At 37.1% G+C, this 23552-nt stretch overlaps 3 protein-coding genes across 3 annotated transcripts; 1 reads left to right on the top strand and 2 right to left on the bottom strand.

Moving 5' to 3' along the window:
- Positions 1-15325: 15325 nt before the first annotated feature.
- LOC113312377 (non-structural maintenance of chromosomes element 4 homolog B-like) lies at positions 15326-16033 on the bottom strand. Its single transcript, XM_026561129.1, has one exon. The coding sequence runs from the start codon at positions 16031-16033 to the stop codon at positions 15326-15328; it is 708 nt and encodes a 235-aa protein (XP_026416914.1).
- A 603-nt stretch (positions 16034-16636) lies between these two features.
- Positions 16637-18748, top strand: LOC113311108 (V-type proton ATPase subunit E-like). The gene is made up of 6 exons (XM_026559958.1): positions 16637-16777; positions 17144-17244; positions 17343-17499; positions 17607-17800; positions 18192-18291; positions 18465-18748. Exons 1-6 carry the CDS (start codon positions 16676-16678, stop codon positions 18498-18500), a joined length of 690 nt encoding a protein of 229 aa, XP_026415743.1. The 5' UTR covers positions 16637-16675; the 3' UTR covers positions 18501-18748.
- An 83-nt stretch (positions 18749-18831) lies between these two features.
- Positions 18832-22644, bottom strand: LOC113311107 (BTB/POZ domain-containing protein At3g08570-like). The gene is made up of 4 exons (XM_026559957.1): positions 22459-22644; positions 21763-21829; positions 20120-21280; positions 18832-19866 (listed from the first exon to the last, which is right to left on the bottom strand). The coding sequence occupies exons 1-4, from the start codon at positions 22533-22535 to the stop codon at positions 19303-19305; spliced, it is 1869 nt and encodes a 622-aa protein (XP_026415742.1). The 5' UTR covers positions 22536-22644; the 3' UTR covers positions 18832-19302.
- Positions 22645-23552: the final 908 nt, after the last annotated feature.

Below are 23552 nucleotides of genomic sequence, written 5' to 3'. Positions count from 1 at the left end.
TGGCGCTAGAAACAGGGAGATGAAGATCGAAAGTTGAAGATTGTTGTTGAAATTGTTCAAATCAAGAAAGTGATTAAATAAATCAGTGAACCAGTTAAAAGAAAAATGATTAGAGTCAATGAAGATGACAAAAGATTGGAGTGTAATATGATAACAAAAACAATGATTAATGAATTCCATGAAAACATCAAAGGAAGAATACATAAACGAAATTTTGAAGGAAGGAAGGTTATGGCAGTAGAAAAGACATCACCCTTGAAAGATTTGGAAAAGCAAAAAATCACATTCATGGCGGCAAAAATACCAAAAGAAAATTTGAACCACACATCTCCATTGGTTATTACAATGCCTATTATGCGAAAAGAGAAGGGAACAACAACAGAATCCACGGAAGAATGGATATTGAACAGAACTTTAGTCGATACAGGAAGTTCAGTGGATATAGTATTCTATCATGCGTTCAGGGGAATGAGATTTAAAGATGAAGAAATGTCCAATTCAACATATCTAGTTCATGGCTTCGGAAAATCCACAACAAAAGCTAAAGGAGAAATAGTAGTACGAATTCAACTAGGACAGATCGAAACACACGTGACACTATACGTGGTGGATATGGAATCGCCATATAATATGTTGTTAGGAAGACCATGGATACATGCGATAAAGGTTGTAGTATCAGCATTGCATCAATGTATTAAATTCCCCACACCAAATGGAATAGGTGAAATCAGAGGAGATGTTGACAATGAGAAATTATGTCATCAAATTGAAGTAAAGCATTATGAAGGACAAGCAAAAAGAAAACAATTTCGCAGAAAGTTGGAAAAGGAGGCAAAGAAAGAAGAAGAATTTAGAGTATACATGATAAGGGAAAAAGAAGGCAAAGGAATACCCAGCGAAATTTCGGAAGATGGAGAAGGACCTGTGAAAACAATAAAAGAACCAACACCAATGAGAGAATCCAAGTCCAGTTACACTGCCGCAGAACCAACAAAATAATTAAACGTTGGGACTATAAAAGAACCTCTAATATTGAGAATTGGAACCAAGATGGATGTAGAAGAAGAAGAAAGAACTGTTAACCTTTTGCGAGAATATAAAGACGTTTTCGCAGGAAGCATGGATGAAATACCGGGAATAGATCCATCAATTGCATGTCACAAGTTGGAGATTAATAAGAATGTGATACCATTTAAACAAAGAATAAGAAAAATCGCAACAACTTACCATTCCCAAATAGAAGAAGAACTACAGAAAATGCTCGATACAGGAATCATAAGAGAAGCTAAATACCCAGAATGGATAGCGAATATGGTCATTGTCCCAAAGAAAAACAAAGGAATAAGGATTTGTATAAATTTCACTGATTTAAACAAAGCTTGTCCTAAAGATAGTTTTCCATTACCAGATATTCCTCAAATGGTGGAATCCGCAGCGGGAAATGATAGGGTATCGTCTTTAGATGGGTACAAAGGATATAACTAAATCCCTCTCGCTGAAGAAGATCAAGAACATACTTCTTTCTTCGCTCCAAGAGGTTTATATTATTACACAAAAATGCCATTTGGTTTGCGAAATGCAGGAGCAACATATCAAAGAATGGTAGAGAAGGTGTTCGCGAAATGGATACACAAAACATTAAAAGTATACGTGGATGACATGTTAGTAAAGAGTAAAGAAGCCAAAGCCCATGTACAGGACCCGAGGGAGATTTTTGAACAAATTCGGCAGTATAACATTAAACTGAATCCTGAGAAGTGTACTATTGGAGTTGCATCGGGAAAAATTTTAGGCTACATTGTATCAAAGGAAGGAATACAGGTTGATCCAGAAAAAGTGCAAGCAGATCATGACATGCCAACACCCGCAACAATAAAAGATGTACAGAAGTTGAATGGACTTTTAGCTTCCTTGGGGAGATTCATTTCGCGATCATCAGACAAATGCAAATATTTTTTCGATATACTCAAGAAGGGGGAGAAATTTAAATGGACTGATGAATGCGAAAAAGCTTTTCAAGGGATCAAAAAACATCTTATGAATACAACTATTTTACAAAAGGCAGAATCATGAGAAGAATTATTGATCTATCTTGCGACGACGTCGCATGCATTAAGTGTTGTGTTATTGCGAATAGACGCAGGAGTGGAGAAACCCATCTATTACATTAGAAAAACTTTTAATACTGCCGAGAAGAATTACTCAAAGATTGAGAAGTTAATCTTAGCATTAGTTTATGCATCATTTAAGCTCCACATATATTTTCAAGCGCACAAGATAAAGGTATTAACAAAAGTACCAATTGAATCAGTGATGAAGAATTCTAAAAGATCAGGAAGAGTGGAGAGATGGAATGCACAAGTAGGACACTTTGATATTAAATATGAAATTTTGTCTTCACCAAAATCACAAGTTGTTGCAGATTTCTTGGCAGAATTTCCTTTAGAAGAAGATGAAGCGGTAGAAGAAATGATGGATATAGAAGAAGAACACGGAGATCCAAAAGATTTATTAACAGAACCAAATAGATGAGAGATATTGGTAGATGGATCATCAAATGGAGAAGGCAATGGAGTTGGAATTGTTTTAATTTCGCCAGAAGGAGTGAAGATAGCTTTTTCATTCACATTGGAATTCGCATCCACTAATAATGAAACGGAATATGAAGCTGTGATACATGCCTTAAAATTCGCAATAGAAATGAAACTAGAAAATGCCAGGATCACTAGTGATTCGTAGCTAGTTATTCTCCAAATAAAGGGAGAGTACACTACAAATGAACCATCCTTGAATAAATATAAGAAGCTCGTTGAATTGTCAGCGAAAATCCCAAAAATAAAATGGAGGCACATTTCAAGGAAGGATAACAGACTCGCAGACGCTTTTGCTTTCATCTCAAGCATGATGACAGATCCAACTGCGAGATGCATAAAAATGCAAACACTTCTGTCATCATCAATCAATAAAGAAGAAGAAGTGGACGTGATGATAATAAACAATGAAGAAGAAGAAGAACAAACAAACAATATCGCAGATTGGAGAACAAAACTTCATGCATATTTGGCGAAAGGAGAAACACCAAGAAATAGATTGGAAACACACAAGTTAAAAATCCGCGCAACGAATTATGAATTAAGAGATGGGCTGCTATACCGAAAATCCTTTAATGGACCATCACTCAGATGTTTGACACGAGAGGAAGGAGAAAAAGTGCTAAAAATGTTACATAGTGAGGATGCTGGAAATCATAGCGGAGGAAGATATTTGGCGCACAGAGAAAAATGCAAGGCTATTACTGGCCATACATGCACGAAGATGCAAAAAAAAATATCAAGACGTTGCGAAGATTGTCAACGACATGAAAAGAAAATACATGCACCTGGAGCACCATTGTCATCTTCAACCAGTGTGTGTCCTTTTGGAAAATGGGGCTTAGATATTGTGGGGCCATTTTTACCAGGTTCTAGACAAAAAAGATACTTAATAGTCGCAACCGATTATTTCACAAAATGGACAGAAGTGAAGGCAGTACATCATATTCGCGACAAAGATATCTTTATATTCATATTCGAAAATATCATTTGCAGATTTGGAATTCCTGCGCAGTTGGTATCTGATAATGGGAAACAGTTTGAAGGACAAAACATAGAAATGTTACTTAATGCATTTAAGATAAAATGTGGAAAGTCTACTCCTTTGTATCCACAAGCTAATGGGAAGGTAGAGGCAACAAACAAAACAATTGCAGATATATTAAAGAAGAAATTGGAAGGACATGATTGAACATGGTGCGAACAAGTACATAATGCAGTATGGGCTTATAATACAACTAGAAGAGAAGCTACTGGAATGTCACCTTTTTGTTTAACATACGGAGTTGAAGCGGTGTTACCAACAAAAGTTGTTATTCCGACAACAAAGAGAGAAGCTTGGGAGAAAAATCTTAGTGCGGGTTTGATCTTAAACAAACTTGATGAATTAGAAGAAAAAAGAGAAAGAGCTTTACAACATATGGAGAATTATCAGCGAAGATTATCCCGAGAATATAATAAACGTGTCAAAGTACGCGAATTCCAACCAGGAGATTTAGTTCTGCGAGAGACACCAATATATCAGCGAGAAAATGGTGGAAAATTAGCGAAAAAATGGGATGGACCTTACATCATTAAGGAGACAGTTGGAACAGGAGCTTATAAATTAATGGATCCAGAAGGTAGAGATGTTGGTCATAGACTTGACAGACCATGGAACAGGTTGTACTTAAAAAGATATTATCCGTAAGAAGCTTTGAGAAGTTATGGATTATGAAAGAATAATTGTGAGATTATTCATATCAAAATAAGATCATGATGTGCGAAAATTTCGCAGAGATAATCATAGAACAATGACATAAAAGAAAGAGGCGAACCTTTATGGCGTACACCCTAGTTCGCGAATAAAATTTCGCAAGAGGCAAATGTAAGACCTAAAGTATGTCATATAAGGGGGTACCTGTTGCATGGCTTAGGGAAAGGCTACACCGCCACCGGAACCTGAGTCATGAAGATTTGGGGTCAATAAAGCCCATCCGGGAGAGGCACCTTGGATTCTCGGCTTAAGCATATGAATTAAGTTGGGAGACTAAGGTAATAAGGACTCTCCCAAGGAGTGCAGAATCTGATCAAGGCGTCGAGGTACACGGTTGAGTCAAGAGTGCCAGGGGCGTTTGAAGCGTACCTTGCCATTCTTGACAAGTCTTGGATTATACTGCACTCGGCCCGAAGAAAACCCCACTTAGGGTGCAGTCTCGTAACCATAATCCCTATAGGTAAAAGGGATAAGAGGCTGCGAAAATAACTGGTCGTTGTTAAGACTGAATGGGAGGAGCTAACCTTGTATGGTAGAAGTACGCCTCCTTGAAGGGGCAACCAGGGGGAAGATAAGGGTGGCACCCTCCATTAGGGAGCTGATAAGTGTCTTAAGACGCAAATGTCATGAGGCTTTTTATTCGCAAGGGTATTAAGGATTTTCATATTTGTGCAACAATCCTGAAGAGGCAATAATACAAAAGAAAAAGATAAGACGAGATCAATGGGTTTTCGCATGAAAGTGTGAAGACGTCCTGCGATTTCTTCGCAAGACGGCAATATCATGGGGCTTTATTTTCGCAAGAATATTTAGGCCTGTCATATTGTCGCAACATTCCTGAAGAGGCCATAATACAAAAGAAAAAGTTAAGGCAAGATCAATGGGTTTTGCATGAAAGTGCAAGACGTCCTGCGATTTTGTCGCAATGACAAGAGGTGGCATAATAAGACCTTTAATTAGGAAGGCAAAATAAGACCACATGACAAAAAAAATATTTATAAGTATTCATAACAGATATTTTTCGCAAGAAAGATAATGAGAGGCAAGTATGGGAATCAATAAACAAGAGGCATTATCTTTCTCCAGCAAAATACTAAAAGGGAAAATTGATTCCAAAGTTGGTTGAAGAATATTATTCGCAAAAAGTAATAAAGATGAGACAATTCAAGAAGATAGAACTAGATAAGAAGCTCATGCTTCAGTATTAATTCCAGTAGAAGGAGATAATAGACGTTCTTCGCCAATGTTCTCATTATCGCCAAGCTCTCCTTCATTTCGATTCTGATCTTCGCCTTGATTAGCACCTTGATTATCGCCAGCAATTACTTCTTCAGAAGAGATTTCTTTTTTCATTAACACCAGAGTTGCTTCCTTAGAAGGAATTCTTCTCCATCTTCCAAAAACTATCCTCTGCACCACTTTCATAATCATAATCACTCAGCAGGACGAGGAACTTCATCATCATCTACTTCCAAAGGTTCGATTGATGTAGGAGGAAGAGATTTAGACAATAAAATATCATTTACAAGGACTTCAGCCGGAGATGAACTTGACGAAGAAGTGCTCTCTGATGATTCCTATCTTGAATATCCTTAAAGTAAGCAAGATAATCAAGTCTTCTTTCTGCTCGGTCGCGAGAACCAGTAAGGACAGAGACAGTAATGCATTTTCTTTGCGAATTTTGGCATATTTAGCCTCCAAAACAGAAATGGAGGAATGAAGATTTTTCTCAGACTCTGCGAAAGGTAGAATACAAAATTTCAATAGATAAGAGAAGAATCAAAAAGATATGACAAAGAAAAATAGTTAAGGCAGTCAAATTATTATGACTACCTTCCTTTTGCGAAATAAGGTGTTGAATCAAGGTCAGACAACTATTCTCCCAACGATTCATTGCGTCATCAAATTTATCTCCAACTAAACCTTTAAGTCGAGACTGAAGATTTTTCTCTTTAGAAATAAGAAAGGCGTTTTTCTTCGCAAGAGAAGAATGAGATTCTTCTAATTTGGAATATTGTTCTTTAATTTGATTCGCCTTTACACTTAAAGTTATTCTACCTTGAATGAGTGTATCTTTTTCAGCGATAGATGACTCTGTTACTTCTTTAAGTTCATTTCTCAAAGAGCGAAGAGATTGTTCTTGGTCATCACATACTTTCTGAAGAATGCTAAGTTGTTGCGAAGATATCGCCATCTTGTTTAAACAAGTTCGCTTCTCTTGAGATAAGGTTTTATTCTCATCTGATAAATTTTTTCCATCCCTAAATTAGCTTTAGTTAAAGAGTAAGAAAGGCGAGATATTTCATTACTTAATAAGTCTTGCCTCTGAACTAATTGGGTATTTTCATTGGTAATATGATCAACAACATATGAATGGAGGTTATCTAATTGGTTATATTGATCCATCAAAATTTCTTTATCAACGCGGGCTTCTTCAACAGCAGATTCAAATTGATATATCTCCATTATTCGTTTCTAGTTTAAGGCTTAACATGCGAAAGAGGGATTTTAAGGATAATTAAATATGGGAAGGATAAAATCATTAGAAAGGCAAGTTGAAGATACAGATAAGGAAATCATACCTCTTAATTCATCATTCTTCTTGCGAAGATTGTCACGATCCAGGAAAACATTCTGAATCTTTTGATTTTCGAGACGAAGGGCATTACACTCTTTTTCCAAAGCTGTTTGCGAAGCAGCTCTATCAGAACCGAAATACTTACTCAGAATTTCGCAAATACCAGACTTGACAGGATCAATTGGAGACTTTTCGCCATCATCCAGGACTTCAGACAAAACTTTGAAAGCAATATCTATTTCTTCCACAGTTTCTTTGGAAAAGGGAAGAGGCTCAGGTAGAGAACTGGTAATGATAGAAGGTTGAGAAACATTATCAATAGGGAGAGCAGAAGTTTCATTCACAGAAGGATCAATAATGGGGGTTTCAATCATTGAAAGGTCAGCTGAAGAAATGAAGTCTGAGGCAGCTTTTTCTCGAATTGGAGATAATGGTTTAACTTGCGAAGATGTCGTAGGAGATTTAGAAGGGATAAGTGAGTGAAATGAAACAGAGGTTTCAACAGTTTTAAGGTGACGAGATTTCTTGAGAGGTCTATTGACATCCTTATCACCCTGTGAATTACAATCCAGATAAGAAATATAGGCAATATTGTTATTAGAGAAGAATAATGTTTCTTACTACCTTCTGATTCGCAGACTTTCTTTTGAGTACAACAATCTTATGCTGCGGTTTGGGAATATTAGGGTTCTGAACCGTAAATTTACTATTAGAGGCGCTTTTGCTGAAATAATAACAGTATGGGAATCACATAAACAACATCAAATAAGGCAGTAAGCAAGATTAATTTCAGCAAAACCCATAAGAAAGAAAAAAGAAAACTAACCTTGATGAATCCATGGAAAACACTAGCAGGAAGATTATTTCGAAGAAAATTACAAATGATGAAGATCTACTGAGGGAACAATATGGAGATGAAGAAGAAGAAAGAAGATTGAAAGAAGAAGAAAGAAGAAAAGTTGCAATAATGGAATTTGCAGAAGAACGATGAAGTTGCAGAGAAAATAAAAAGAGAGAAAAAGAGAGTGAGAAAGAGTATATATAGAGGAAATTTTTTATCGAGAAGATAAACACGATTAATGCGGAAAGATGTAAGCGGTTAGAAATCAGCAGTTACAAGAGACGTGTCAAGATACAGATGGGAAAAAGGATACGTGTGATAAATGCAGAATATGAAATGATGGATAACTGCGGCATTTCTCACATCATTCTCTACTTCGCAGAGAAGATATGAGAAGAGGCAAGATGTAGGATCATAATCTCGCAGCGATAATGTCTCAGCGAAATTGTCAGCAACGCAACACAACACAACAGCGTCGCAAAACAATTTCAGAAATGACATCATAAACAACGTCAGCTAAAATCATGAGAAAGATGTGATAGTCCTGCGTAAGATAGAGAGTTTGCGAGTTTAACATTTGTAAGGTTGCGAGAATGTCGCAAGCCATATCCGAAAATAAAGGACAGATTAGCTGTCATCCACTATGTAATTTCCTATAAATAGTCGTTCAGTTGTAAAGGAAAGAGGAGATCTTTTTCTGAGTGAAAAGCAAGTAAATAGGAGAGAGAAAATCGAGAACATTGGTTATTCTTGATTCTTTTATCTTTTCTTGTAAGATTGTTCAAAGATTCATCAATAAAATTAAGATTGTTCATCTAAAATGAGTTGAATGTTAATGAAATCTTGTGAGGGGTGTAGTGTAGGATTTCCTGCAACTACATCTACTAATAACAGGACATCAAGCACAGTGATTATGGGACTAAGAAACTGATTATGAACTAAGTCAAACATTCCCAAATACATATTTCGGCTCGAGGTGTGATATTGGATACCTTACAATTACATAAAAGGAAACATTTGATGTAGGCATAATACATGGCACTGACAGTAACCAAATTTCAGTTTCTTATCCGAACCCTTGGCACCACCGGGTGCTGCTCCAAGAGAACCTTTTTCACTCACTATTTTCCAGGAGAAACATCACTTGGACTAAAAGCAAGCATCAACGTAAACCCATAAAAAAAAGGTAGCATACCCCAGAGAGGCATACCCCAAAGTGACGACATTTTTTGGTAGATTGAGTCGCCAAAGCATACCAGTAGCATATTTAGGTGGATCAGTATCACTAGAAGTGTTAGATTGATTCGCAGAAGCACACCAGTAGCATGTTTAGGTGGATCAGTATCACTAGAAGTGTTAGGGAATAAACGTTTCGTGAATGTCTCAATCTTGATAGAACACACAGGATTGCAGCATCACGCATTCACATTAAATCACACACAAAGCATGCGAGCCTATCCAGAAACATGACATTATTTCGAATTCAAAAAATGATAAAGACCTAAGACTTACGGAAGAACTGATTATGTTATCTAGATCTTACAGTGTAAATGTTGTACCAGAGCTGAAATTTATATTTCACCCGAAGTGTAGAAGGCACAGAACCGCTTAAAGAATTATTCCACAGTGACCTGTAAAAAAATCAACATACATGGCTGGCATTGTTAGTATAAAACACAGGCAATTGTATCATATAGAGAAGTATACATTTTTTATTTTTCATATTTGTATAAACTACCAAAAGTACCTTATAGTGTGTTTTTTGTGGATACTCGGTATCTTTCCTTTTTCTTTCACCTGACTTTATCTGGTCCACTGCTAGGTCACCCTCAATCATGGTTCACTCTGTTGGCTATTTGAGGAAACACCAGTGCAACAACTTGCCAAGTTTGCTTCTCGGAAAACCTGACCAACTAAACTTTCACACAATCTGCTCGCAAGTTCCCTGAGTTGGCATCATCATGGCATGCTGACTCCTTACTGCCATTGCTACTTCAGTCAGGCAGTACGTATCCAACAAACTATTTGTGCAGTGAGCGGAGCCAGACTACGCATTGATGTTGAGTTCGGCAATTTCAAAGAAGACTGTTGAAACCACATTTTTATCGGGCAGTTTGCTTCAAAATTCAAATGCTAAAATACCTGAACAAGGTCCAAAATGCAATTTGATATGCCAAACACAAAATGTTCAAACCCTTCCCGGCTTCCCCCACATTCTACTACCCCCTACACTGTTATACATGATCCCTTCCCACATTTTACTACCAACTGCTTGAAAATGTCTGTAATACATGAGAGGCAAATGGCAATATGAAAAGGCTTAACAGTTTCAGACAACAGAAAGCTAGGTGCAGAAACAACAAAATGGAAAAGACAACGCAGTTAATAATTAGTTTTTCATTATCAAATTTGTAACGTGACTTTACATAACATATGGACCATAAACCCATCCTTCTTAACACTTTCTATCCCTTAAGACCTCATTTTCTATAAAACCTTTACAATCATATAACAGCCTGAAATCTAATTACGTGTTGACTTTAAAATTAGCTGTGCAAAAGACTACCAAAACACCCTCTAAGCCATTCTATCAGTTACCCACAGTTATGGTTACTTGCAAGGAGGAGCACTCTCAGTTTCAGCCGGGTTCCGACGATGAGGCATAACCTCATCCGCATCAGCAACTAAATGTCTCATTTTGTCCCAATCCTTGAAGTCCAGCCTGAAAACAAAATGGCTATACTGAACCTCTGTTGGTTAAACTTCAACATAGAAGTCACTAACAAGCTGGTTAGGACAAGATTAGGAAATTGATGTAATCCTAAGGGAATTAGAAGTCATCTAGTTCTAAGAAAAGGAAAGACATGTAATAAGATAATAGGATTAGGAAAAGGAATTCATAGTTCTATATATATATATGATCACCAAAGTTGTGGTTGATCATATGAGCAAGATTAGAGCTTGTGTTTAGTTTTGAGAGATTTTCTAAACATCAATAAAGAGAGTTGTCTTTATATAAGCTAAGTTTCATCTTGCAGTTGTCATTAATTGGTATCAGAGCTTCTTTCCGAGCCATGAAAAACGAAACCACCATTGTGGGTGCAAAACAGTTCACGCCACCATCAATACAAGTTCCAATCCTCAACGCCACAAACTATACAGTATGGGCCATGAGAATGAAGGTACTTATGAAAATCTACAAAGTTTGGGAAACAATTGATCCTGATACATTGGACCCAGACAAAAACAATGTTGCCATTGGATTACTCTTTCAAGCAATACCAGAATGTCTTGTTCTACAAGTTGGTGAACAGGAAACTTCAAAGAAAATTTGGGATGCAATAAAGGCACGTAATCTCGGAGCTGATCGAGTTATAGAAGCCCGTCTGCAAACCTTAATGTCTGAATTTGAAAGAATGAAGATGAAAGACACTGATACTATTGATAGCTTTGCAGGAAAGCTATCAGAGATAGCCTCAAAAGCGGCGTCACTTGGACAATCCATTGATGAAGATAAACTGGTAAAGAAGTTTCTCAATAATTTACCAAGATCCAAGTATATTCATATCATAGTTTCTCTCGAACAAGTCTTAGATTTAAAGAAGACTAGCTATGAAGATATAATTGGAAGATTGAAACCATATGAAGAAAGAATCCTTGATGAAGAAAACAATGGAGAAACTCAAGGAAAACTCTTGTACACAAACTCTTACCAACAAAACTCTGCGACAAGAGGAAGAGGTCGTGGAAGAGATGGTAGAGGAAACAGAGGCCGAGGAAGGAGAGGAAGGTTTAACTCACAAGATAGAACAACAAGTCAGAATGATCAAAACCAATAGAAAGAAAAGAAGGATAGATCAAACATTATTTGTTAAAAATGTGATAAACCAGGACACTTCTCCTCTGTATGCCCTGAAAGAATACAAAAGATGGAAGAAGCAAACAAGAATGAAACAAGGGAAGCAGATACAGCTCTTTTCATGCACGAAGTTGTATTCTTAAACGAAGAGAAACTAATACCAAAGAACTACGAATCAAAGGATGGAGAAGAAGGAATCTGGTATTTAGATAATGGAGCCAGCAATCACATGACTGGTAAGAGACACTACTTTTCTGAACTCAATGAGAAAATCAAAGGACAAGTGAAGTTTGGGGATGGATCTTCTGTAGAAATTGAAGGGAAAGGATCAATTCTATTTCAGAGCAAGACCGGAGAACAAAAACTTGTCACAAACATCTACTTCATCCCAAACTTACAAAGCAATATTCTAAGTGTAGGACAAACTACAGAAGTTGGATGTGATGTTAGAATGCGACAAGATTATCTAACAGTTCATGACCCAAGTGGAAGACTTTTAGTTAGAGTCTCACGTTCACAGAATAGACTCTACAAGATAAGTCTCATGATTGGAAGGCCATTGTGTCTGAATATGAGACTGGAAGATCAGACATGGAAGTGGCATGCAAGATTAGGACACATAAGCTTTAGAACTTTAACGGCAATGTCTCAGAACAAGATGGTTCGAGGGCTACCACAGATAAACGATGAATCAAGGATCTGTGAATCATGTTTAGTTGGGAAACAAACGCGTCAAGGTTTTCCAAAAGCAACAACATTCAGAGCCTCAAAGCCTTTAGAGCTTCTTCATGCTGATTTATGTGGTCCTATTACACCACAAACCCTTGCAAATAAAAAATACATATTTGTTATTATAGATGACTTCTCAAGATATATGTGGTCTATTCTTATGAAAGAAAAGAGTGAAGCATTTGACAGATTCAAAGCTTTCAGAAATCTGATAGAAAAAGAGTTAAAAGAGGAAGTGAAAATGCTTAGAACTGATAGAGGAGGAGAGTTCACTTCCTTAGAGTTCAACAAGTTTTGTGAGTCAAATGGAATCAAAAGGCAAATCACAGCACCATTTACACCACAACAAAACAGAGTGGTGGAGAGGAGAAACAGAACTCTAATGGAGATGACAAGAAGTTCTTTAAAGGCTATGCAGGTACCTAATTATCTATGGGGAGAAGATGTACGACACTCCACATACCTAATAAACAGGATACCTACGAAATCTCTGAAAGACATGACTCCATATGAAAGCTTGCGAAAGAGAAAACCAAACATAGATCATTTAAGAGTGTTTGGTTGCAAAGCATACGCAAAAGTTGATTCTGCAACTCTTAAGAAACTGGATGATCGATCTCAGACTCTTGTGAATCTAGGAATTGAGCCTGGATCCAAAGCTTACAGATTATTCAATCCAACAACGAAAAGAATAATAGTGAGTCGAGATGTGGTATTCGATGAAAAAGCAAACTGGAACTGGAAAGAAACTAATGATGGACCAAGTAGGGATCCAGGAATGTTTCACATGAGATGGGGTCAAGTAATTGATGAAGGCGAAGGACCCATAATCATCAATACCAATGGAAACAATGATGTTAATCAAGAAGAAGAAGAGAATAATGAAAACACTGAGAATAACGAAGAAGTAGAAGAAGAAGAAGAAGAAGAGATCGATGAAATAACTCAACCCATTCCACTGCGAAAATCAACAAGACAGATACAAAAGCCACGGTATCTGGAGGATTATGTTCTTCAAGCTGCAGAAGAATGTGAGATTATGCTACTTTCTGTTAATGATGAACCAAGGAATTTTCAGGAAGCAAAGGTCTCGACTAAATGGACACAAGCATGTAGAAAAGAAATTATTTCAATCAACAGAAACAAGACTTGGTTTCTAGTTGATAAGCCAGGTGAGGTAAAAGTGATTGGCCTCAAGTGGATCTTCAAGGTTAAAAGAAATGTTGATGGAACTATTAACAAATATAAGGAAAGACTTGTAGCTAGGATACGTTCAAGAATCAGGCATAGACTTTGACGAAGTTTTCGCACCAGTTTCTAGACTAGAGACAATTCGTCTCTTAATAGCAGAAGCAGCATCAAACTCATGGGAAATTCACCACTTAGACGTTAAGACAGCATTCTTACATGGTGAATTGCGAGAAAATGTGTATGTTGAACAACCAGAAGGTTTTGAAGTAAAAGGACAAGAGCATAAGGTTTATAAGTTATCAAAAGCTCTATATGGTCTAAGACAAGCTCCTCGAGCCTGGAATACAAAGTTAGATCAAATCTTAAGAGAAATCAGATTTGTTAAGTGCTCTAAAGAAACATCAGTATACAGAAGAGAAGAAAAGGGAACGCTTCTTGTGATTGCAGTCTATATAGATGATCTATTTTTGACTGGCAACTCCCTTAAGGTGATCAATGAGTTCAAGTGAGAAATGTCATCAAAGTTTGAGATGTCAGACCTCGGAAAACTCACTTATTACCTTGGCATAGAAGTCCATCAAGGAGTAGATTGGATTTAAACAAGAAGCTTATGCAAGGAGAATTCTGAAAGAAGCAGGACTTGAAACTTGTAATCCAACTAAGATACCAATGGAGTTTGGACTTAAAGTTTCAAAGGCACAAGAAGAAGCTGAGATTGATCCAACGAGTTATAGAAGAAATGTTGGATGCCTTAGATACTTGTTACACACAAGACCAGACTTGGCTTTCTCTGTGGGAGTAGCAAGCCGTTATATGCAGAGTCCACGCAAGTCTCATGGTGATGTAATAAAGCAGATATTGAGATATCTAAGAGGAACAATCAGCTGTGGATTGAAGTATGGTCGAGGAGGATCAAAAAGAATTGTTGGGTATAGTGACAACAGTCATAATATTGACCAAGATGATGGAAAAAGTACAACTGGTCATATATTTTATCAAGGAGAAGCACCTATTACATGGTGTTCACAGAAGCAAGACACTGTAGCCCTCTCATCCTGTGAAGCTGAGTTTATGGCCGCAACAGAAGCAGCTAAATAATCAATATGGCTTCAAGAACTGTTGGGTGAAATCAAAGAAAGATAACCTGGAAAAGTTCTCATCAAGATTGATAATAAGTCTGCAATTGCACTCACTAAAAATCCAGTGTTTCATGGGAAGACGAAACACATTCACAAAAGGGATCATTTCATACGAGAATGTATCGAGAAGGAGATCATCAACGTTGAACACATGCCAGGAACTGAGCAGAAAGCAGATATATTGACAAAGGCATTAGCTCGGATCAAGTTTGAAGAAATGAGATAATTGATTGGAGTACAAGATATGTCACGGGTAAGGTTGAAGCTTAACGGGGAGAATGTTGGTTAAACTTCAACATAGAAGTCACTAACAAGCTGGTTAGGACAAGATTAGGAAATTGATGTAATCCTAAGGGAATTAGAAGTCATCTAATTCTAAGAAAAGGAAAGACATGTAATAAGGTAATAGGACTAGGAAAAGGAATTCATAGTTCTATATATATATGATCACCAAAGTTGTGGTTGATCAAATGAGCAAGATTAGAGCTTGTGTTTAGTTTTGAGAGATTTTCTAAACATCAATAAAGAGAGTTGTCTTTATATAAGCTAAGTTTCATCTTGCAGTTGCCATTAACCTCCCCCGATTTTAGTTATCAGGGTGAGGCACATTTCTTAGCGAAACCACCTGATGGCCATTACTATCAAATTTCACTTCCGCTCTCCCATCTTTCACCAGAAATGAAAAGAGCAAACAGATTTTCTCCTGTTTGTGCATAAGAATCTTTATTCATTATAAGGTTTTCAACCTTTTCAGGTTTCTTCCTGCTCTTCATAATGTTGAACATTGTAGCAACATTTTTGTCTGTTGCTGAGTCCTCTTCTGTTGCAGCATTTTTCAATTCTTCTGGGTGCTCAACATCAGCAGCAGATCTCTTACGTTTTGCTGAAACCACTTTCTTAGTTTTCATCTCAACATCCATAGGTCCAACCATAGTGCAGCAAGATCTAGAGACATTATTACAAATACCAACCACATTCTCCCCAAGAGCACTCCAGTTGAATGGTTTTGAACCATTTTTATCTCCATACTTTGTAAGCAAACCAGTAATAAAGGAAGCAGGACTAATTTCTTTATTTCCGGAAGATTTAATCGACACTAAAAGTTTATTAACAAAATCCGAGAGAGCTTTGGCGTCGAGTACCTGTTCTGTTGCAGTAGCAGCCAACTCATGCAATCGTTCAACCTCATCAAGAATCTGCTTGAAGTTATCAATGGTTGTACTCTCTTCTTGAATAAGGGTCTGTACAGCTTCGTAAGTTGGCAAGAAATCTTTGTTCTTCTGCTTCCTAGTTTCTACCCAAAGTTCATACTCTTCTTTGCTAAAAGCCTTAGAATTTCTTTTCTCCATTTTGATCTTTCACTGAAGTGAACAATCTTCTTCAACAAAAACCCTAGAGATTTGGGGATTTTTTTTTTTTTTGCTTCTGAACTTTGGTTATGATTTTTTCTCTCTTCTTTCTCTACTTAAATAATGTGATTTCCAAATACCTAAGAGTTTAACATTAATTTTTGGTGCAGTAAGTATCAGAGACAGTTCAGTAATCAAAAGAAGATGAAACAAATGAATGAAGATGAACAGATTGTTGGATTTATTCGACTGAACTGCTGAAGAGACTGGAAAAATCAGATATACAGCTAATTTGTTTGAACCCTGAAATGAATTTGAAATGGGTTTAGTAGATGTTTGTGATACCATAGGAATGGGATCATGATATAAGGACGAATCCGTCATCACACAACATCCACGTGCGCTTTCGAGTAATTTTTTCTCTCGAATCGTTTCATTTTAGACAGTGAATCCGCGAAAGCCTTAATGACGAAGGAATTATTGACGCGTGGAAGTAAGACTAATTCCACATTTGTACAGCATTAAATGTTGTTGCAGTAAAAACCGGAGACTGTGCTATATGATTTGAATTTTAAACAAGAAAAAGTGAAAAGACAAGGATCGGAAAAAGAGAATCATTTCAGAGAAGAAGAAGAGAAAAAAATGAACGATGCAGATGTTACTAAGCAGATCCAGCAGATGGTTAGATTTATTAGACAAGAAGCTGAAGAGAAAGCAGATGAGATCTCTGTTTCTGCTGAAGAGGTTCTCTCACAGTAAAAAAAACTCTTTTTACTGATTAGTATTGTATCTCAATTTTGTATTCTATGATTATTTTTACGTATGGAAAATTCATCTCGAAATGTGATAATTTAGAGGCATTTAGGTTTCACCCTCACCCTAATATGATTAATATTTTTCCCAATTTGTTATTATTAAAAAGTTTACGTATGAAAATTAGATTGATCAATCTTGGAAAAACGAATTCATTTGAGCAGACATTATTTTGCTTTTTGATTTCCTGTATTCACACGTATGCTAATCTTTTGTTTAATAGAGTGGTAAAGTGGTTAGGTTTATATTGGTTTCGGGTAAATTTGTATAGACATTTTACCTTTTTATGTTTGGTAGGAATTCAACATTGAAAAGCTCCAACTAGTTGAAGCTGAAAAGAAAAAGATTAGGCAAGAGTATGAACGTAAGGCAAAGCAAGTCGAAGTCCGTAAGAAAATGTGAGTATTGGTAAATATTCACGTGCATTACCTTCCCTCTGAATCTTTTTTGCTTGTTTGTGTTTCTCCTATGTTGTTAATGATGGGATTTTGGACAGTGAGTATTCCATGCAGCTGAATGCATCGCGTATAAAGGTTCTGCAAGCACAAGATGACTTGGTGAATGGAATGAAGGATTCTGCTAGCAAAGATCTTTTACGCGTCTCTGATAACAAGAATGCATACTCCAAGCTTCTCAAGGACTTGATTGTTCAAGTAATTCTTGTTCCGTAACATCTTAGTTCGTCTCTTTATTCTACTAAACATTGTCTGACTTTAATCATTAAGAAATGTGTCTTAACAACTTCATTTTGAATTTCCAGAGCTTGCTTCGTTTGAAAGAGCCAGCAGTGTTGCTTCGGTGCAGAGAAGTTGACCGTGCACTCGTACAGTCCACTTTGGAGAAAGCAACACAAGAGTATGCAGAGAAAGCCAAAGTTCAAGCCCCTAAGGTTACTATTGATGGTGTATATCTTCCACCACCACCATCCAAAAAGGATTCTCATGGTACCTACTGGTAATGTTTTACTTTTTGCCTTGATTGTCATGCTTTAGAATTTTAGCAAGAGAGTTAATTCCTAGTCTCAGCATAAATGACCATAATGTTGAGAATTTTGAGGTTGATATGCTCTCTTTAAAAAGAAGAACAAGCATATCTTGTTACCCTAGCCGAGTATATTGATCAACCTCAGCCCCTTTGGGAACATCAATTGGAGGGTCTTTGGTTTCCTAGTCCAAACCAAAATCGGGTTTCTTTTCTTAACGTCTCACTTACATTTTGCACAAGCCGTATTTTTGCTTATCTGATCTTCAATTCGTTCTATGCAAGTTCTGTATTTATTTTCTCTTAACTAATTTCTCTTTCTAAGGCTCATACATTTTATTCATTGCTTTTTATGGATTTACAGCTCTGGAGGAGTGGTATTAGCGTCAGAAGATGGGAAAATAGTGATGGAGAACACACTTGATGCAAGATTGGACGTCTGTTTCAGAAAGAAATTACCAGAGGTATTTGTGCAAATCATTCTCTTTACCACTCTTAATATCCTACTAATATCACCATATCTTCTTTGTTTGTTAAACTGAGTACAAAACAGCAATCATTTTGATTCTTGTGTGATTATGACGACACTGACTTATGGTAGATCAGCACGTTAACCCCTCTTTACCTCATTTTTCAGATCCGAAAGCATCTTTTTGCAAGTGCTAGTGCATAAGTATCAAGCAGTCCATTTCCATATTTTGAGATGACGGATAGCAATTTTGGTCTCAAATGCCCGAGAAAATCTTGGATGGTCTTACCGATTCTCATGTTATGCCTATTTCTATCTTGAGCTTTTGCATTCATAAATGTGGTTTCTTTCAAGTAAGGTGATCTGTTTTGTGTTTTTGTCGTTCAAAATTGTTCTTGCTTAGATACCTGAACCAATAAATGCTTCAGTAAGATGCTCGACAGCTTTAAGTATTTGCTTATCAATAAGGGATTCCAACCCCTGAACCCTGGTTCCAAGTGTGTTACTCTAGTTATGTTTTTAGAACCAGAATACGTAAAAGAAAAGGTCGCCAGAAACTTATAATATTAGATCTAGTATTACAGGCAATACATATATAAATACACGTTATAAACGATCAGTATCTGAGTAACATATGACATAAGTAAATTGACACAACGAATTTCAATCACTTTTGAATTTTGGGATTTTATACTGACCTTGTCTCAGAAACTCTTGGACGGATTCACATCTGGATTCAGGTTTCCTATTGAGCTTATACTTGCCATTATATACTTGGACTGTACAGAACATGTCTGATTTTCGCGCACTATCATTCACTTGGGAACAAAATTACCTTCTTCTGGTGTCCCACTTAGACATCCCCCATCCATAGAATCTCTGAGCAAGTGTAGTCCAACAGGATGCTGGGTTCTGTTCTCCCGTGTTAAACATGTACTAACATAATCAAACACCTATAGATTGTCCCAACTTTGATTCTTCTCCACTAGTCACTAAGCATTTTCAGCTACAAGACTCTTGCTTCCTGCAATGCAACAGAAATATACTTATGAAAGTGAGTGCCTTCTTCGTCTTCCTTTTTTAACTTCTGATCCCGAGATTTCCTACCAGCTTTTTGTGGTTTCCCTCCAGTTGGACCACCAAATATACCAATGCGTCCAATTCCTTTTGAAATTGACGTTAAGAATGTCTTCCCATGTCCTGGTTTCTCCATCATTCCTTGCTTCATGAAACCTTGTTCCTTCTCCAGCTCACTTAACCTTACCCGCATTCTTGATACTTCGAGCTTTAGTTCTCTGTTTTCCCTCCTCAAAGAAGCATAGTTATCTCTTGGAGACATGGCAGCACTTGGAACTCCACTGCTGATTCTCTGTGATAGGAACCCATCTCCAGAGCTCCCGGAGAAGGAATTTTTCAGGCGGAGCTGCTCAAAGTAGAGAACCCGGACTGCCATCTGAACTGGTAGACGATCGTTCTGTGCCACATGGTTGCTAGCTTCTTGAGAGAGCTTTTGGCAGTCTATGTACTTGCACAATTTCTTAGATTCATTTTCAGTTAGCGCAGGATGTGCCTGAGATAGCAATTTACAAAATCATAAACCAACATTTAGAAGTCTTTATTTTATTAGGTAAGAGACACAAATGGCTAAGCTGGAGTCAGCAAATGAAAAGAAAAGACCAAAGCATTAGCAAACTAAAGCTGTGTCTGTTTATAGATGTACATTTGTCTTTTGAGTCTCAGTATAAAACTAGGGCATCTGGCTAAGAGATTGATTGTATCCACAAAATCAAGTTCGTAAGCAATGCAGAGGCTTAGAGAAGTACCTTTAAATATATGTCAATAGCTCTGTAAAGTCCATCATCGATAACACGGGCATAGTCAGGCAAGATCTCAATGATATTGGTGAATTTCTTCAGATTCAGACATGGGTCCGGTGCAATTTCAGCTAGATAAGCTTCAATTAGCCCTCCAACTTTCAACACAGAAGCATGGCTAGTAGATCCGAGACCCTCAGACTCATAACCATACTGTAACGAGTCTTCAGGTTCTTCCTCTTCAATGCGCTGCAGGAAATTCACTAGTAATCGATGAACAGTATCAACATCAAAGATACAATCACCAGTCTGTGTTGAAGGGATAAGCAGATCATCAAGGGAAACCATCTCTAACAAATAAGCAATCCTCCTCTCAAGCTCAAGTCTACAGGCATTATTTACACCCACTAGGTTAGCCAATCTGAGCATCCCAAACAGAAAACTTGTTGGAATAGATGTACTTTTATCTGTTGGCAGAAGACTTACAAGGGTCTCCACTATAACCCTCTGTTCATCCTCTGCCATAGTGGAATCAAGTTTTATCCGTGAAGGATCCCAAATCTCGCGTTTTCCAATGCCCACTTGAGATGTTTGGGCGTAGTGCATCAAGCATGCGGTAATGCTATCTGCTCGAACACCTGTTCTTCTCATGGCAGCAATTACTCTCTGATAGAAATCGATCCTTAAAACTGAGAGGTCCTCAACCCACCACTCGGTGCAATCCATATTTAGTTTCCCAGAACCGTCAGAATTTAAGTGAGACAAACCTGAAACTAGCTGCTCCTTGCTAGCATTTATGGCAATTGCATCTACACACTTGGTCACGATTCCTACCTCCTCGGCTGTAGGCAGTAGAGCCTCACAGGTGGATAAAACCTCCACAGATTTTTCAAGACTTTGAACCACGATTTCCTTAAGATATATCTCTGCTCGGCTAATGAGGTTTTCTTCCCAGTAATCGTCAGACATTTCCAGGTATTCTGCAGCGCATCTAAGGTTGGCAACATTTTCTGGAGTGATCTCAAAATTTGTCCCATAACAAAACTTTGCTGCGAGTTCAAATGTCTGGGGTCCACCTGGTAAGTTCAGGAGCTCCAACTTGGTGAGGTTTGAGTCTCTTGAGTCTGCAACCTTTTTCCGAATCTTCCCACTTCGAGAGACTAACGGGAACTTCAGCATAGTGAACACCGATATTCAGAGCTTAATCAGTTTTTGCTAGGAACCAAGCATGTGACAATTAAAAAAGTGTTCTAAGTGCACACAATTCAGAAGCTAATACAGGACATACTTAAGTAAAGTAAATTCAACAGGGCACCACCATACAAACTCAAACATATAGTGATTACCCACACTAAACAGCGGAGAAATGACAAGAAGATATTGAAACATCAATTATGGAAACAGGAGTTCATCTGGGTCATGCTACTAGGAAATGGAATTGAAGGATAGGCCCTCAATTCTCAATTGCATCATGCGTAGTGAAAACTCACAAGCAGAAGGAAACAATCATACATATATATTCCAATTACTAATTCGCACAAGGGAACCAAAACAAGACTGCACGGAAAAGGAGAAAACAACCCAATACACAACAACACACACATTCCATATGCATTTTATAAATGTTTAGGAGATAAGAAATCAGTCCTTACTTTGTGCAGTAAAAAAGACTCTCCATCAACAACGATCGTAATGTCGCCAGCAACATCCAAAAATATCCTGCACAATGGTTTCATCAAATACATTTGCTGAGTCAAATTGAAACCTAATTGACTGAAACTGAATTAAGTACTAATTAGAAACTATTCTCTTCTTGGCTTAAAATTTTAAGCCATTCTTGGCTTAAAATTTTAAGAATGCACATGGAATAAAGGAGGAGGAATGGAATCACAACTGCACAGGGTTTACAGAAAATCGATACAAAATTTCAAAATAGTTATAATATTAATAAATAAACAGACAAATAAATTAATTGTGATAACAGAAATTGAAATCAAGATCGTTTAATGAAATAAATTCACTAACAAATTCAAACGTCAGTACCAACCCAGAAAGTCAGAAGTTGTTAGGACTTGGGTTCAGAAGAAAAGAACAAAAGTAAAACATTTGAAACTCTCATCACTCTCTACCTTGATGATAACCAAAAAAACTCACTGATTTTTCTCAGTTTACTATGAATTAACCTTTAAAAACTTCATAAACTGCTTTAATCTAAACATTCCACAAGTAGAAACAAACTAACTAATTACATTAACAGAGAGAAATCAACAAAATTCAATTTTGAACTGAAAAAATCATATACCTAAAACAAATTTCATACTTGAACTGGAATTTGAAAATGTAATCACCTGTTATTAAAGGTATTGCAGAATTTAGGAGTTGTACTCGATCGATTGAAAGAAGAAAAGGGGTTTTCAGACACCATTATCTCTGGTTGATGAAACCCACACTCTCTCTTTTCCAAAACTCTCTCTCTGAAACTCAAAACATCTTCACTTACTACAGAGTGTACTGTACTCTACTAACTACTACAGTGATTCTGTTTCTGTATGAGGAAGAAAGAAAAGAAAAGAGGGAGGGAGGGAATATAGAGCTACTTGGAGTTACAAAATTACCCTTGTAACTTCTTTTTGCTTTTCAAAGTTGGGTCTTTGTTAACGTTTTTCGAGTTATAGGCCTTCCCTCTTTTAGCTTTTATTGTCGTCTTGTATTTTAGATTATAACAAAAGAAGAATTTGAAAGCGAAAAGAAAAGAAGATTATGAATTAGGGTTTGGAATATCTGACACAAGAAGAAACATCTCTTGAACAGTTCAACTTTCTTTTTTTTGTATGATGATTTTGAAAATGTATGAGACTCCTACTCCTAGACCCTCATTTCTTTCATGGTGTTGTAAAGACTGGATGGACCCTTAGTTTCCATGTGATGGAGTGCCAAAAAAAACTCAATGATGCAAAGGGCAGGTATCAAGCAAAGACCAATTTTGAATACCTTTTTGTTTTGGGAGTGTGTTTTTTTTAAAGCAACCATTATGCTAGTTAAAGATATTGTCCTTGGCTTTTTTCCTATATCAAAATACACACGAAATGAATACAAGACAACACAATTTCATTCTTAGTACCGGCATAGAATCACAGTGCCGGGACCAACAGTTCCGGCAATGTACAATAAATATCGACAATGCCGGTAGTATTTTAGATTGTTCCTGGATACAAAATGAACACTATCGGCACACACCTAATAATTCACTCCATGTCGTAACCATGTACCGGCACAGAATGCTAACTCAAACCAATGCCGATAATTCCTAGAATGTTCTTGGATACTAAAACTGTACTACTGGCATACACGAACAATTTAAAAGTAATGCCGTAACCCAATACCGGCATAGTATTCAACTTAATTTGAATGCCGGTATAGAACATTCAGCTTCAGGAGACTC

This window comes from Papaver somniferum, chromosome 9 (genome assembly GCF_003573695.1).
Source record: "Papaver somniferum cultivar HN1 chromosome 9, ASM357369v1, whole genome shotgun sequence".
In the NCBI taxonomy this organism is placed as follows: domain Eukaryota; kingdom Viridiplantae; phylum Streptophyta; class Magnoliopsida; order Ranunculales; family Papaveraceae; genus Papaver; species Papaver somniferum.
The sequence above is the reverse complement of the archived record's forward strand: the minus strand, read 5'-3'. Positions and strand labels throughout refer to the sequence as shown.

Coding starts and splice junctions, on each gene's coding strand:
- LOC113312377 (XM_026561129.1), bottom strand. CDS start 16,033: ATGGAGAAAAGAAATTCTAAGGCTTTTAGCAAAGAAGAGTATGAACTT.
- LOC113311107 (XM_026559957.1), bottom strand. CDS start 22,535: ATGGTGTCTGAAAACCCCTTTTCTTCTTTCAATCGATCGAGTACAACT. Junction 21,830..22,458: donor TGCAATACCTTTAATAACAG/GTGATTACATTT, acceptor ACCATTGTGCAG/GATATTTTTGGATGTTGCTG. Junction 19,867..20,119: donor CTATTGACATATATTTAAAG/GTACTTCTCTAA, acceptor TTGCTATCTCAG/GCACATCCTGCGCTAACTGA.
- LOC113311108 (XM_026559958.1), top strand. CDS start 16,676: ATGAACGATGCAGATGTTACTAAGCAGATCCAGCAGATGGTTAGATTT. Junction 17,500..17,606: donor TCAAGGACTTGATTGTTCAA/GTAATTCTTGTT, acceptor TTGAATTTCCAG/AGCTTGCTTCGTTTGAAAGA. Junction 17,801..18,191: donor GATTCTCATGGTACCTACTG/GTAATGTTTTAC, acceptor ATGGATTTACAG/CTCTGGAGGAGTGGTATTAG.